The 16,953-nt window shown below is 35.3% G+C and overlaps 1 protein-coding gene across 1 annotated transcript; it reads left to right on the forward strand.

The window, feature by feature from the left end:
• The first annotated feature begins 245 nt into the window (after positions 1 to 245).
• Positions 246 to 16,562, forward strand: LOC102805673 (glycine receptor subunit alpha-2-like). The gene is made up of 10 exons (XM_078013772.2): positions 246 to 307; positions 2,204 to 2,274; positions 2,819 to 2,886; positions 4,537 to 4,760; positions 11,685 to 11,767; positions 12,244 to 12,381; positions 14,062 to 14,291; positions 14,532 to 14,663; positions 15,098 to 15,236; positions 16,480 to 16,562. The coding sequence occupies exons 1-10, from the start codon at positions 246 to 248 to the stop codon at positions 16,560 to 16,562; spliced, it is 1,230 nt and encodes a 409-aa protein (XP_077869898.2).
• The last annotated feature ends 391 nt before the right edge of the window (positions 16,563 to 16,953 follow it).

Here is a 16,953-nt window from a genome sequence, read left to right on the forward strand (position 1 = left end):
TGTTGTAATGAGAGTTAATAGATGTCCCTGGGTAATTTGTAGCGCCTTTATGACCTCATGGAAGAGAATAGCATAGTTACTTGTTGTAAAATATGCACATTTTCTCAAAGGGATTTTATCTCCACGACCTTGCCATTCGTAATAACATCTGATTAACCTCTAATTACTTATAGATAACCAAATGTAATTCCTAATTTAAATATTGCATGTCTTGCTAAAATCAATCAGCAGGTTAATCAGGAACGATGAACGACTACACAAGCAAACGTGGTTATCATTTTGAACGACATGGCGTTCAATTAACCAGGTAACATAGACGTTACATAAGCGAATCGTTGCTAGATGACTTATAAAAATATTTTATTATTGGGCATCGTTGTATATGCTGATATTTGCCGCTTATAAAATGTTTTTTTTCCTTGAAAACCTTTTAGTTTGTTATTTCCTACAGGTTGTACGGACCTTGTACCATCCAATGTTCATTTGTCCTGCTGAATTAATTAAGGTATCGAATCTTAATTTTTGCTTCGTCATCGAGAGATTTGTACATCATCTTATAACATTTAAGAAATATTAATTTTTAAACCTAAATTTGTGGTATATTTACATTCGCTTGACAGGCAACGTTAACAAATTACCAGCCCCCTTGTTTGGTGCAATGTATTGTAGAATGTTAAACACTTTATTTATTGGTTTATGTCATGAATATATTAACTCGTAACTTCCGGTCTGATGATTAACAAGTAAACATTATTATTGATTAATGCCATTGACAAGTGGAACATTCCATTCTGTAGACATTTAAATTTAATTGTTTTTAATAATATGTATAATTTTTTTCTGGCCGGAACTTTAAAATTTAAAAGACATTTTTGTCCATTGAAATATAGTTGGTAGTTCGATACCTTAAGCATCATAGTTGTGATATTACAACGTCACCAATGTCTTGTAGAGCAAGTATACAGACATCTGTGTTATGTTATGTTTATTTTACAGATGTTAAGGGGTTGTGTTATTTTTATCATTCTGCTAGGTAGGTGATAGTACAGTTGATTTTAATTAACTTGTGATCTCAACCCTGACTGCACTGTATAAGACATGTTACATGTAGTTTCAGTCATAATGTAATCACCAACCATTTTTCCTGTGTCATAATGATTACTTATCACTTCATCGTAGTTATTATTTTCGCTGCCAGCAATACTGCAAATTGCCGGTGAGTAATTCTTCTGTTTTCTATCCATGTGACAATTTCAATGTTTGCCCAGAGTGCATACATGCTAAGGATTTGGGTCTGTGAGTAACCATAGTAACTATAGGCAGTTAATATTATATATACTAATACTTGTGGCGAGGAAGGAGAACAAATCTCTCAAAGTAGAATATGACTTTCTCGCGATTAATTCCATTATCGAAACACTCATTTAATATGAGCATCAGTGGTCGTGGCAAGCATGTGAAGGCAATGTCCCAACAACTAGTTCAGTTGTTAGTGTAAAAACGAAGAAACATGCTACTGAGTTTTAAATAAATAACATTAATTGTTCAAATCAACTTATGGTCAGCATCTCTTGTATAAATATGTCATTCTGATCCACCATCATCATAGAATGTCCATGTCTCACCTGTCTATAATCTGATGCAATGTGACAGTGTCTAAACATGTAAAAGTAACTTTTTGTTCAACCCCGAAGTGCATTTTAATGTTTTTAACATAATATAATTCGGGGACAATGCTTGATGTCCGATAAAGCTATTACCATTTTTCAATTTTGTAAAGAACGTACATGAACTATATTCTTCTAACTATATTATAATCCCTGATACTACCTTTTACTGTACCATCACATAAATTGAATCGTGTACAATAAACTACTATATCTCCCATCATAGTTTTACGTTTCGTTTGGCTCACAAGAAGACAATAATTGCACCGGCGCAAATGATTTGTTTAAATTTAAACTAATCATAAATTCCCCTGACACGTTCTATGTTAGTTTGACCTTGAACCGTGACACTGAAATTGTTAACTGATCTACCTTTCAAAATCAATCAATTATGCATAGAATGTCCACATTGTCCCCACTGTCTTGTATTCCTTACCTTAGTTTTATTTATTATACATGTATGTGTGTATGTATGTCATATTAGTTCTTATAAAATGATCGTGTTTAATTAGGCACAAAATTATTTTAACTTACAGATATGCAGATCAGCTACTTAATATAATATCTACCGTTGACTACGATGAACAAATGCGCCCCAATGCTGGTGGTGAGTAGTTACGTAATACTGGTTATGCTAATGTGAATATTTCGTTCACAAACGTTTATTGCGGATGTTAGTTCATTCATCAATCAATCAATCAATCAATCAATCTTCGTCTGAATATTATGGCAGTGCATTTATGCTGTCATAATAGAAAATAACTATATTCTCCACATATAACAAACAACTTCACTCACGATGAATATTTGTGTAATTATACTATTAGAGAGAAGAATATAAAGACAAAAAAACAAAAAAAATTAAAAAATCATCTCTATTTAAGTACAAGTAACGAACTCATTAACACACATGTTTATGGAGAGTTGATGAAGTTATTATAACATCTATTGAGATGAAATAACTGACGTGTTTTGAATATCGCTTAATTCGTGGTTGTACAAATTGTTATTTTATTATTGGCACATCGATTGCCATGCTTATGTAACGCATACCTGATTCTTCTTAGCCAATTGCATCACATAAGTTGGTTGTTGTAATTTTTTTATCATTTAATAACAGAATACTAATCTCTGTGATACTGCTTTGTCAGGTCCACCAGTCAATATATCCGTATCTATATTCATCACAAGTATCCATTCTTTATCTGAAGTTTCCATGGTAAGTTTACCACCATTAAATTTATACAATGTAGGCTAAGATGCATCAGTGTTAAAACACATTATTTCACATGTTGTGTCACGTGACGTACATTGTCATATATGTAAATGCTAACGTTTTTCCACTCTGTGAAAATACATGGAAACACGTCTTTATCATAAATATTGAACACACATCACATAATAATTAGCTAGTCCCAAAGCTCATTTCTGTTATCACTGAATGTCCCACGCCTTCTAACCCGAATTGTTGTTTGCATATTTAATACATCCTTATCTCGAGTGAAGTAAATCGAATGTCATTCTAACTGTCAGTCGTTCGATCATTTTCGGCATTAAATGATATCTTTATTTATTGTGACTTTAATATAATTCAATATGGCATTAGGACACTCATCAATTGCTAGTGTGACGTAGCACTATATTAAAATCAACATATCCCTCATACTCACACATTCCACTAAACTAAAAAGTGATTATATTCTTTCGATTACTGACTTGTACGCATAGAACAACTTGAACACATGATCAAATCAGTTAGAGAAAGATTTTGAAATCGTAAGGCACTGGGAAGTGAAGTCAGGCGTTTTGAAAAGAGTGAGTTAATCTGGCTTCACATGTGCCCCGCCATATATCAATGTCATGCTATATTGAATGCACTATCACGGGGGTAATTCTTTTCCTCTCGGGTTCTCCACACTTGTCAGGGGGGAATCTCGTCTCGTCTCTCTATCGCGTCCCCTTGAGGTACGGGATCGGGAAAGTCACTTTAACTTTACAGTCAAATAAGACGCACACAACGAAATACGTTTCAGCTCTCGTCTTAGTCGGTCAATCGAGCACTCTATCAGACACGGCGCCCTGGGAAAAAATCCCCAAGACTGTCACAAGGCTGACCCAAAACTCTTTTAGACTGCGTCAAGGCTCGCCCCAAGTCTCTCCAGGATTCGACTCGACTCTCCAGGACTGCACTCTCTCTACTGCGTCTGTCGTGGAGTTTTCGCCAAGACCAACTCAAACTCTCTTTATTCATTTTCAAAACTCTAACCAATTACAAAACAGTAAAAAGACTCTAGGGCGTAACCTTCAATCATAAAGCCAATCACACTAAGTACTGAATACGTCATATCTTTTGATTAATCGTTCACTACATTAATAACTATGAATACCAACTGTCAGAATCGCGACGGATATCTCGTAATTAGTTCCAAATCACTGAGCCAAGTTCCGTCCAAAACTTCAAATAGGCCTGAACGATGACAGACATAACACAGCAATTCAGCTAACAATCAACTAATTAAGTCGGTTAACAGATACGCGAAAACAAATTCATGACAGCACTTTTAACTTGTAAACATATACAGTAAAATGTAGATTTTACATAATGGAGGGGGGTAGTAAAACAAGTTAGAATATAGTATTATGAAATAAGGCAAGAACGTGAATATAAACAGTCACGGCACGTGAGTACACAGCACATACCTGCAACCGGCTTGATATGATTACGCAAGGTCTCCCACAATATCATACATGATAACTCCCGGCATATAGCGTATATGTAGTGCACCCCTGGTGGCGCCCTAAGTGTGAAGGCCTAGGAGGAAATCAATATATATATATTAGAGAAAGCTTGATTTTCTTTCCATTTCAGGACTATGCAGCAACTATATTTTTACCAATAGAGTGGAGAGATCCTAGATTAATCTTTAATGGCACCCAACCATTTTTAATTCGCACTGGAACTGCATTGTTGGAGAGAGTGTGGACACCAGATATATATTTCGTCAATGTCAAAGAGGGATATCTACACCAAGTAACAGTTGCAAATAAGGGCATAAAGTTGTATCCAGATGGACGTGTTGTTTATGATATAAGGTAATGCAATACACGTGTACTGTATGATATTATACAAATGTCCACCAAATACAGTTTTAGCGGCCCGTAAATCTCATTGTCAACTGTAGCTGTATAATTAATGTACAGAACAAATCTTAAAACAGAAATTGTGGCACCAAATCGTGTGGTAATCTTCTAGGTCGCGTTCGTAGAGCTGAATGCATGTATGGACATAAATATATAATACTTCAAGAGTTGTGAATAGATTTAATTGAGTTTCATTATGGACGCCTTTTTACTCGTATAAACCTAATTTAAGCAGCTTCAGCCTGACGAAAAATGAATTTTACAAACGTCCAGTGCCAGCGTGCATGCATTCCAGCTCGTATGAGAACGCTAAAACGAGCTACACATAGGGCTGCGCATTACTTGAGTATATGTTTATTTCAACAACATTTCCTTTAACAAATACACTGTATATAATATGCAGATATACTAGGAAATCACTACACAATTTTTGTTTTCTGTTTAATAAGATAGTCATATAATGAAAGCAAATATGGCAAACTAATTATTCTTGAATATTGCGTCATATCGTGTTCCCTTGACAAAAGTAAATCATGTAAATATATTTGGGATGGACATACCCGGATGGAGGTAGACATACGAATATGTCAGCAGATCGACACACCAGTTCTACAGTCTAGTGATTTATAATTTCAAAACAATCATTTGTGTAATTTGTGATGTAATTATATATAACGCGCCATCCTCTCCGGACGTAATATTCGTTCCGACGCGCAGGTGGCCGTACTTTATGACCACATAATAATTGAATTGTCTACTAAAACAATCTAGCTAGTTGTTTTAAAATTTATCTATTCAATAACTTATGTGCGTTCCTTATGTAATAAATAATCGAGAAACAACATAGTACTTAGATAGCAGAGAACGACATGGCGAGTACTATGTATTTAAAGCAGGGTTTTTAAACTTTACTCGCAGGCCAAATCAGCATTGTGAATAACGCGAATGGCTGCCGCGATCTCGTTGAAATCACGAGACTTGAAGTTCAAGACACTGTGTACAAATAGTGAAATAACATTAATAGAAATATTAATTACCACGCATAATCAGGTGTACAAATCCCAAACGTCACAAAGTAGACCTGACAAGTAAGATCATCGCGAAGTTAGACGTGTCAAGCACCAGACATCGCACAGTAGAAGTTTCAAGTAACATATACACCGAGAAGGAGACGTGCTAAGTAGCAGACATCGCAAAGTAGACGCGTTTCAAGAACTCGACACATCACCTAGACAGACATATCCCCTAGACAGACATGTCACCTAGACACACATATCACCTAGACAGACATATCACCCAGACAGACATATCACCTAGACAGACACCATCGCCTAGACAGACACATCACCCAGACAGGACATATCACCTAGACAGACATATCACCTAGACAGACGTATCACCCAGACAGACATATCACCCAGACAGACACATCACCTAGATAGACATGTCACCTAAACAGTCATATCACCTAGACAGACACATTACCCAGACAGACATATCACCTAGACAGACACATAACCTAGGCAGACATATCACTTAGACAGACATATCACCTAGACATACACATCACCTAGACAGACAGACATATCACCCCGACAGACACATCACCTAGACAGACATATCACCTAGACAGTGATATCACCTAGACAGACATATCACCTAGACAGACATATCACCTAGACAGACATATCACCTAGACAGACATATCACCCAGACAGACATATCACCTAGACAGACATATCACCTAGACAAACATATCACCTAGACAGACATATCACCCAGACAGACATATCACCTAGACAGACATATCACCTAGACAGCGATATCACCTAGACAGACATATCACCCAGACAGCCATATAACCTAGACAGTCATATCACCTAGACAGTCATATCACCCAGACAGACATATCATCCAGACAGAAATATCACCCAGACAGACATATCACCTAGACAGACATATCACCTAGATAGACATATAACCTAGACAGTCATATAACCTAGACAGTCATATCACCTAGACAGTCATATCACCTAGACAGACATATCACCTAGACAGACATATCACCTAGACAGACATATCACCTAGACAGTCATATCACCTAGACAGACATATCACCTAGACAGACATATCACCTAGACAGACATATCACCTAGACAGTGATATCACCTAGACAGTCATATAAATGCTTATAATAGCAAGATAGCAGTTAGAGGTCCATGTTTGGTCGAAGGTCGAATATATCTTGTTGATCTCACTAACTGAAAATCATTATTTAAAAAAAAAGCGAGGAGAAAACTGCCATAACTATACCTTCAATTGATTCATAGATTGGGTCAGATAGTTCAGCGACGTATATAAATCACAAAGTTAACTCAACTTGGCAAATACTTTAAAAGACTCGGAAGGACTACAACTTTGCTTTGTAGAGGGGAATCCAGACAAATCTATTAGCTGTCTAACTTTATGCAGACGGGCAGTCGGGGCAATTAAAGGAAACTTCATCTCAAAGCTTTCCAGATCAAAGATCCAGCCCCGCTAGATCATGTCAAACTGAAGGGCTCACATTCACTTATTGCTTGGCAGAAAAGTCTAGAAGGCGAATGCCACACAACTTATATATATTTCGTTTTACTTAGTTGCTCTTTATTCTAGCGAATGTTTGTTGTTGGCCCATTCAAAAAATACGGTTTTTATGGTTATGCCATTAGAAAGTTGCGCATTCGCTGATATCCATGCTATGTCTACCTCTGTTAATTCAGCTGTCCATGGGGCATATTATCAAGTGTTGTAATTTCATCATAGTTATTAAAGTTATTCTTCTATCCCTAGAAACACTTGTGTGAGTAATTTTGTTTTGTATGCACTACTTCATACAAAAAATAGTTTCTGGGTAATTTAGACTGTATCCATTGTTTGTATTTAAAATATCTCTGAACTAGATGCCCGTCCAGGTTGTATAACTTAAGTCCATAAAACTATAAGTTGTTGCAAGCGAGCGAAAGTCTATCAAAACCTTTTCATGAAAAGAGTGTATACAGAAAAAAAGTGTTGAATAGAGAAAAGGATCTACGAAAGTTTGTAGAAACCATTATTCAAACGGGGGTACTGCGTGTTGTTTTGTTCTTCACGGAAATGTCCGCGGAAATCGATTCTGCTCGACGACACGCACTTTTCCTTGTTTGTTGATTGAATGACAAAATAATTGAAGGCTTATTAATGGTACAGCTGATATTGACACTGGACTGTGGTCAGTGGGACATTAATTTAATTCACTTAAAGTCAACCTTGTTTAAACTAATCATTGGCTATATTGTTTCTGATTTCCTTTGAGTCAATGTGTCTTATGTCTAGACACTTGTTAATTTTGGACAATTTAATAATAATCCAATTGTCGAATTTTAAAATGTTTTAAATGATTGAGATAAAGCTTTATCATCTCCCATTATAATCCTTTATTTCATTAGACCGCCAGTTAAATATATAAACGTCTTCATGCTGTTTTATAATTTTTTTAGGTATTTGGGTATAACACTTTCATCATCGGGTTTATGGACAAACGCCCAGCATGCTCTGGAAAGTAACGCGGTACATAGTGTGAAAAAGATATTAAAGGGCGGTGGTCGTCGCGCCGCGCATTTGTGACATTTGTGTTGATAAACATTGATTTTCAAACAATACAATGCGCTCTTCTAAGTAAGAGTTTTAACCTGGGTGCGCCGGTGACTTCTTCAGTACCTTCCAAACACCAAAGAAATTATCTAGTTAAAACCTAGAAACGTGTCAGTTGGTACTTGTTGGTCTGCGCAAATCAAAGTCGCCATCTTTGTTCATATGATATCTCGCGCATACGTGGCGGGACGACCACCACACTTTAAGCGAAATTAAGAATATTAAAATTATTATTGCTTTGAAAAGATTTTGACGTCAAATTTGGACGACTAACGAATTATGGTTATGAAATTTTGAGATTCCATACTGGAGAAAATATTGAAAAAAATCCATACCTTTTTTGCAAGTATATACTTAGTCTAAATGTTGGTTTCCGCTGATAACCTTAGTTTCGTATTTTTAGATATTGGTTAAACATCCTGGATCGTGACAATAAGTCGTATAATAAATGTTGTTATAAGTATCAATTGGAAATAGTTGAAAAAAGTTACACGTGCTGGGCATATAACGTAAAGTAACTGTTTATTATGTGTAGTTTTGGTTTCGCTATGGCCCCTTGCAATGTAAATATGTTTGCATCCGCCTTTAAACAAAGATCGTCTGATATTACTGCGCAATAATAGTCAATAAGTCTGCAATCCTTTTCCAATCTTGGCACATATTGTTTCTATAAAAATAATCTGGTTTTAAGAGATATCTATTCTTTATTGATACAGAATTTCGGAGACGTTTCTTATGCAGATTTCGTGTCTCTAGTCACAAAATGCTCATCGGGGGTGGTAGGGCGGAAAATATTCCCAGAAAAATAAGGATCTGCACTACTTACTGTGTTTTACAGAAAATGGAAGACAAATATCATTTTTGTTGCGAATATACCTTATACAAGCATTTAAGAGAAAAATTTCTTCCCCCATACTATTACAAATACCCATCATTTATGAAATTTATTTCACATTTAAATTCTCATAATCCGTTTGTTCTTTTGACTCTACCAAATTCCATGATTTCAAATTTAGAGACAATATTATTTCCAATGTTGACTAAGATGGCATGATCATTCGAAGATTGGTTTGTGAATTTGTGTTATAAATAAGGCCTACAATACTGTAATAAAATACGAATATTGACTTACTAACTACGGTACGCTTGTTCCGAGCCACAGTTGCTAAGTATAAACGAATTTTAAAGTGGTTAATGTCGTTATTCTTCGTACTGCGATTGTGTTACTTTTGCTGATCACCGTGACGCTAAACTATTATTAGGATACTATCAGTTGTACGCTAGCTACTATACTCGTGTTAATTAACTTAGCAAACATCATGTTCAAATAATTGTTACTATTAACACTATTTAAAATTGCCATTAATTGTTTTCCATGCTCAAAAATTGGATGGTAAAAAAGATAAAATAACACTTCAATAAAACAGACTGAACAACACATCAGTACTTGAGTAGCCTTCTGAGGTTTACCCATCTGCTTATTTAAACTTATTCAAAACTTAGTATCCTTTAGAAGACACAATGTTCTTAGACTATTAAATCTCATTTTTTGTGAAAAAACATATTCTTGTTGCTATACTTTATAATACAACCTGTACTTATTTACATGGTGAATAATGGTGATAAATTTGGGAGGATTAACAACTATCCCGAGGAGACTTTGTCTCATGTCTCTAGACTGGGGCCGTTTCTCTAGAACCTTCAATGTTGAAAAAACAATTTTTTACCGGATTTCTGCCAAAATAGCTATCGTTTTCAAAATACTACAAAACTGTATTATATTCAAGTTGTGTTATTAGGTATCGAAACTAATTATTAAGTTGTCTAATACATTACTGAAGATACGCAGCTTAATTTGCATACTAATTGAAGTTGTTGTATTATGTACCGCGACCGTGAAGCAAGCACGTGCTGAAAATAATAATAAAGTAATAGATAGTTAAAGGATATCTAGATAATAAATACATTCGTGTTGAAAGAACTTCTGGCCAGCACAGCTGGTTCTAACTACCGGATTTTATAATTTATTCATTTAATTATATCGCCGCATTATATTGACCATGATCGAATTATTATAAACATACAATTTTTTATTGCTTCGTAGATTCAAATTGGTTGTAAATTAAATTAAGGATGTGCCATGAGAGTTACGCAGATTTAAAGGGAATGAGAGGTCTGGCTTTCTATGCAACTTGACAGCGCTAAATGTCAAGGTCATGGGTGTTACTACTGCTTTGAAAAAGACAGAACCTACGATCATATTTGATAACATGCTCTAAAGCTTAAGTGACACAGCATAGTAATATCTAATAACATCTTGAACGAACGAATCAAATTAGAAATCTCATTTAAAAAAAAAATCTTAGTTTCGAATATGATCCTGGGTCAAGATCAATGGAAAACGTGGAGTCACGTATCAAGTTTCACCTTCCGAAATGGCGGCCTTGGCAATCTTACGCATTTTCTCGTGTTAACTGATGCAAGGTTTCGATCAAAGCATTGCCTCAAAGCAAATACAATAGTAACATCTGTAGTTGCGTTTATGTCGTGAGTAAATTTATTTAAATTACCGTTTTGGTGGAATCGATGCGAGTTAAATGCATCAGTACAAGTAGTACTTCCATGCTGGTACCTGTGATCACCAGGTGAAAGTAATTCGTACTGTGGAAGATTAATCAAACATTTGATTACACGACACGCTTCTTCGATTTATACATTGATTTGTATGTATCAAACAGACTTAAAGTGTAAACTAAAAGTTTATTTAACAGTCAATAGACAATAAATTTGAACTTGAGGCTTTCACCAGAACTGTGTCACAGCCTACTACCATGTCTACGTTGTGCAGCAATTATATCCCTTGGTGACTAGGGAAATCCTTGTATGCAAAAACACACACACATTAAACGAAAAAGAACTTTTTTTTAACAAGCTTGAAGATTTGGACATACTGTTTTTTCTTATATTTTATATCCATATAAGTTGGTATGCATATTATAACAATATAAAAGTAATGCAATATATTTTGCCTGGCATTATGTGCTACGTTTAAATAATTGCAAATTTGCCATCAGACTTGGATTGGATTGTCTAGTCTTGGAATTGCGAAGTGCGCCCTCACAATTCACACGATGCAATCACCGTTATGTAATTTATCTCAACATGTCTAACTTTGTGACGTAAAGTTTCGTGTTATAATTTCAGAGTGAGTGTCGTCTTGATATGTAACCTGTATTTGCATAATTACCCGTTGGATGTCCAGTCGTGTAATATTCAGATGGAAAGTTGTAAGTACTTTACCCGGATGAACAGATTACTATTCATAGTCATAGTCGTGGCACAACCCTTTCGATTTCCGTATAAATTGTTTATGTTTATTAACGAGGTTTTATGTGACGTTGTTACGACGACTACCGATCGCTTTAAAGGCCAGTGGTCGTCGCGCCGCGTCCTGTTCGATATGAGATGCATAGCAACACGAGTAAAATACATTGTTGGTTTACATAAAATTCAAACACGCGCGACGGCCACCGGCCTTCAATAATATTATAACTATGATAAATTTAACTATTTTGATAGGTGATCTACAATTGAAATTGTGCAATAAAATAAAGTGCAACTGCAGAGCCAAGACCAATGAAGCATCCATCTTCATCTTTATGCACATCTTTACGAGTATTTACATCGTTTAGTTTTGCTATAATACGGGAATCTTTTGGATATGTCTTGTTTCAAACTTGTTATCGTGCCAATTCTATTCTAGTCGGATATACCAATAGCGACGTGCAGCTATTCTGGAGTGACGAATATCCAGCAACAATACCGGATGACCTTGTAATGCCCGAGTTCCTTGTCAGCAAACCAAAGGTGAACAGATCAGTACAATACTATCCACAACTAGGTAATTCAACTCATAAAAGTGGTACAATTTTATTATTAGTTCACAGTGGAATTATAACTAGGTGCGAACCACGTGATGCAATATAATATAGGTTCGTATCATACGGGGAAATCAATACTAAGCAACAACACGATAAGTTCCTTGAAATATGAACTAAGCACGTTACATACATTAAAAATACAAGTGATCCAACCGAACTTAACAGTTCAAACCGTAAAGCTGAATGCACCTTCCCTACGAGTCACGCCCCCTGGCGACGATGATGTAAATTATCTGAAGTGGTCAATCAGTGAAGATTAAGCTATTTGAGAACTTTTATTATATTATAGTTGACAAACGACTACACAACCAAATAAAATTGTCATTTGAGCGATATTGTCTATTTCCATAAACGTCATTTGGAGGTCACAGGAGCGCTGCGTCACACAGAACGCGAATAACTTCTTTGAATGGTGTATTACAAGTTTAGGAGCATTCCTTTATGCGCACGTGCCTTGCGAGGTACTCACTACGCTGTCTAGCGTAGGAAACTTTCCATTTTCGAAATTGTGAAATTCCTACATATTTATGGAAGAAAACACAGTATTTTGACCAAATAAAATCATATTTTGTAAAGTTATTATCTATATATAGCACTACGATAAACACTATGCGTTTTTGACATTGTTATTATTCTCTCGTTTTTTCGGGAAAAACTGAAAACAGAATTTGACAAATAATTTACACCAATGATAATTTTCATAATTACTGATTAAACAAGAATTACAGAAAAAATATAATTTGCTTATATTTTCTATATTTTTTGCATTTTATTTGTGACTATAATCATGACTGAAAAAAAACCTGAATGAAATTATAACTTTAATAAACATGATTTTAGTTGATAAAAATACTTTACTTTTCTAAAAAACGAACGAATTTCACAATGTCGATACGAAAAGTCTTTATCGTAGTGTTTTACATGAATTGGTGAACACGTGACATATTTTGTAAGTTCATTCAGCTGCTTTTAGCCATATTTCAAGACAAATGAAAGGCAAACACATTAATAATATAACAAATTATGTTTTTAATGTTCACGTGTAATCGGTAATGATTATTAGTGTGCACAATGAATACATTTCGATATGGAATATTCTTATAATATTTCTGAACTCACTTGTCAAAATAAGTTGTTTTATGGCTTTTTCCTGAAAAAGAACAAAAGAATTTCACAATGTCGAAATCAGAAAGTCTTTATCGCAGTACCACGAACTCATAATGTTATTACGCCAGGGAACACACGCTAATATTCGGTCTGTGATATTTATGAAGTACATGACTTTCGGATCATGTGCAAGAATACTACCCCCTATAATCACACACATAAACGGTTAATATCCAACCGAGCGTCATCCGATCCCGCTAAATACCCCGGATGTTCTTTGTGTAAAGGAGATGCTAAGTAATACATATGTAATTTGATTTTGCAAGTCTTAAGAAGAAAAAAAGGGGATAACAAAGGCTACTACAACGATACAGCTCTAAATCTAATTAGTGTCACGCTTTAATTCCGACTTTGAATTGTTTCTGCAGATAAACTCCAAGTGAGTGTTTATTTCAGTTTGTTATATCCACATAATAACATTTATAGTAATAATATCATACTAACTATTGTATTGTATGCGATGTATTTTTTAGGACATTATGATCAACTGTACTGCAGCTTCTCACTTCACCGTGAAGTCATATACTACATTCTTGAGCATTATGTACCATCTACTTTGATGGTCATTGTATCGTGGGTATCGTTTTGGTTAGACGTAGAAGCAGTCCCTGCCCGTGCCAGTCTAGGTATAACAACTGCTCTCACATTAGCCACGCTCAGTTCAGCTGCAAGGTATCAGATGGCGAAAGTCTCCTACACAAAAGTAAGATAGATGAATTTTAGGAGCAATGTTAGTTACGTAGTATTTGTAATAGTACAGTTGCAACCCTCAAAATGTTTTGATCATAAATTGTTTTACAAAGTATATTGACAATGCAGTATATAGACAACATAAATAGTATTTGAATACTGGTGTATATGGAAGTATATGTATGTAAAGTATATGATCATAATAGGCTATACCGATAAATCTAACATTGGTTGTACGTGCTTCTGTTTACAGGCTATCGACATATGGATGTTGGTATGTACGTTGTTTGTATTTGCGGCATTGGTGGAATTTGCATTAACAAGTTACATACACAATAAATCGAAAATATTCATTGGTACGTCACAATGGACTGAGGTGCCACAGGTACTTATTTATTTTACGGTTATTAATTAATATATTATCTCAAACATTTAATTTAAACACAATATTACAAACATTCTATGTATGTTTATTATACAGTTATTAGCACGACGACTCTACTTTCAGTTTACATTTACTATTTGCGGAGCTTTCTTATTTAAATTAGAGCAGTTGACTAATAACCTGGTGCAATGCAATTCCAGGTTTTAACTTTCTTAAAGTTTTGTGACTTAAGTTACCTCCTGAAAAAGATATACTTACGCGTGAGAAAGGAAGAAGGGTCAATATGTTTCCTAACATGTGATTTAGTCCAAAACAATGAGTTTATATATGCTTGAAAGAGCAACAGACTTACATGTGACGATGTCTATACCCTTGAAGCCCCGAGATACATTTTACGAAGGTGATTGTATGATTTAACTTATATAATTTTACAGGAAGGTGATGAAGATTGTAAACCGAAGGAACTGCGAGTCGATGACATGAACACCTTAGAAAGACGTGTCAGCAACGAAGTAATTGAGAAGGAATCTACTGATGCCGAGCCCCATAATGGAAATAACATCTACTATGAGAGTATTTCGAAAAGGTTCGACCAATACAGTAGAGCTTTATTTCCATGTGCGTTCGTCCTCTTCAATTTGATCTATTGGATTTATTATATACACAATCACTAAGAATTTAACCTGAGACCTAAAGAATCTGTCACCGGAATATATAGTTCTATTATATATTTCTCACTAATTGGCAATTTATCTTATCACATGTCATCAGTCCACCTAAATCCGAATAAGATATGCTTATCTTAACAAGTGATTAGTATGTATTCCTTATCTGCGCGTAATTTACCAACAATACTGGATATAACGTTCATATTCCAAATTAGTCAAATGTCATCTTAACTATGTTAAAACGTTTCAATCTGCAATCGACTGTACTATATTCAATATTTTCGTTGGGTGAATGGCGTCACTTTTTAAATCTCATGCCAGCCCTTGTATGAATTGATGACCCAAATGTATTTACTTATTGACCAGAATAATATTCATAGCAGTTAAGGGAATAGGTGTGTTGTGTTGATAGTGTAAAACAGATGAATTCACTTTGAATGAGCAAACTGCTTAGATTGTGCTGAGATTGACTACCTTATTTTGCTCCACTTGTTAACAATGATGACGCTCTTCTTGTCAAGGTCAATCATTAAATTTTGTTACGTTACCACAATGTTTATATATGTGCCATTCGATGTTAAACTTATCAGGTTAATGGGAACTTATTTGAATTATCAGGAGATTCAGTTCCTTACACAGAAAAACATTCAGAATTTTATTCAGCAGCTTTACCACATTACCACATCAATAATTACCAAAACCGTTAATAAAGCACTCTGCTACATAAGTTTTCAAGCAAGGTTCGTATATGAATGCGATTTTCCGAAGTGTGTCGTTTAGCTATAGCGCCATCGACGTTTAATGGGGATATGTATTTATTTTTATTTGTCGTTCTTTTCTAGTTTTCATTAGTTTTATGGATTTGTCTTTTGTTGAATAAAAATCTACATGTCTTCTTCGATAATTCTATATTTTGTAATGTATTAGTTTAATATCTACGCCGCAGTGCCACAGTTCATTGTAACGAGTTATCGGGCGAATTGATTCCCTGGAACAATCTTTTGTGACGCACTCCACCCATCATGCAATTCGCAACTGAGCATGCTATCAACACCCACCATTTTGTCTTGGGTGGTTAGTGTCTGTGGTTGTCTGGAGCTACCCTTATTCATATAGTGCAGTACTTCTGTTTTATTTGAAATTGCCAGACGTTACTGGACGTGGGCGTTTGGAAGAACCGGTATTTGACTTCAAGTATGCAAAAAGGAACGTCAGACATTGGTGGCAGTGATTTTGTGTTACCGCCGTCACTTGTAGTCTGTGCAACTTATCGTCTGCTGCAAGCTGAGCAAATCTGGTTATTGTCACTTACATTTTCTTGGTGAAATGTTCACGAAGATGTCTTTGGATGGTTTTGAAAACCGAACCATGTTTCAAATCAGTGTTTTACGGTTTTTCTTGTGTTTATCATAGACCCACAACAAGAGCAAAATGCTTCCTTTCATTTTAGTTGGTTGTCCTTGTCTGTACCATGCTCCACGTAGCGAAACCCTAATAATAACCGTTTTTATGTTTGTTATGCTAATTCACAGTGCAGTTAACAGTATAGCTGAGCTCAGTTGCTGCTACAACACAATTTTTTTTTAATATTTATTTCTTACGGCAATCAACAATTCTCGACC

This window comes from Saccoglossus kowalevskii, chromosome 3 (assembly GCF_978046115.1).
Source record: "Saccoglossus kowalevskii chromosome 3, keSacKowa6.1, whole genome shotgun sequence".
Lineage (NCBI taxonomy): Eukaryota > Metazoa > Hemichordata > Enteropneusta > Harrimaniidae > Saccoglossus > Saccoglossus kowalevskii.

Bases quoted from the DNA above. Each gene is read 5' to 3' on its own strand.
- LOC102805673 (XM_078013772.2), top strand. From the start codon at position 246: ATGAACGACTACACAAGCAAACGTGGTTATCATTTTGAACGACATGGC. The intron at 2,887-4,536 runs GTAAGTTTACCA...TTTCCATTTCAG, and splicing joins CTTTATCTGAAGTTTCCATG to GACTATGCAGCAACTATATT. The intron at 11,768-12,243 runs GTAAGTACTTTA...ATTCTATTCTAG, and splicing joins TAATATTCAGATGGAAAGTT to TCGGATATACCAATAGCGAC.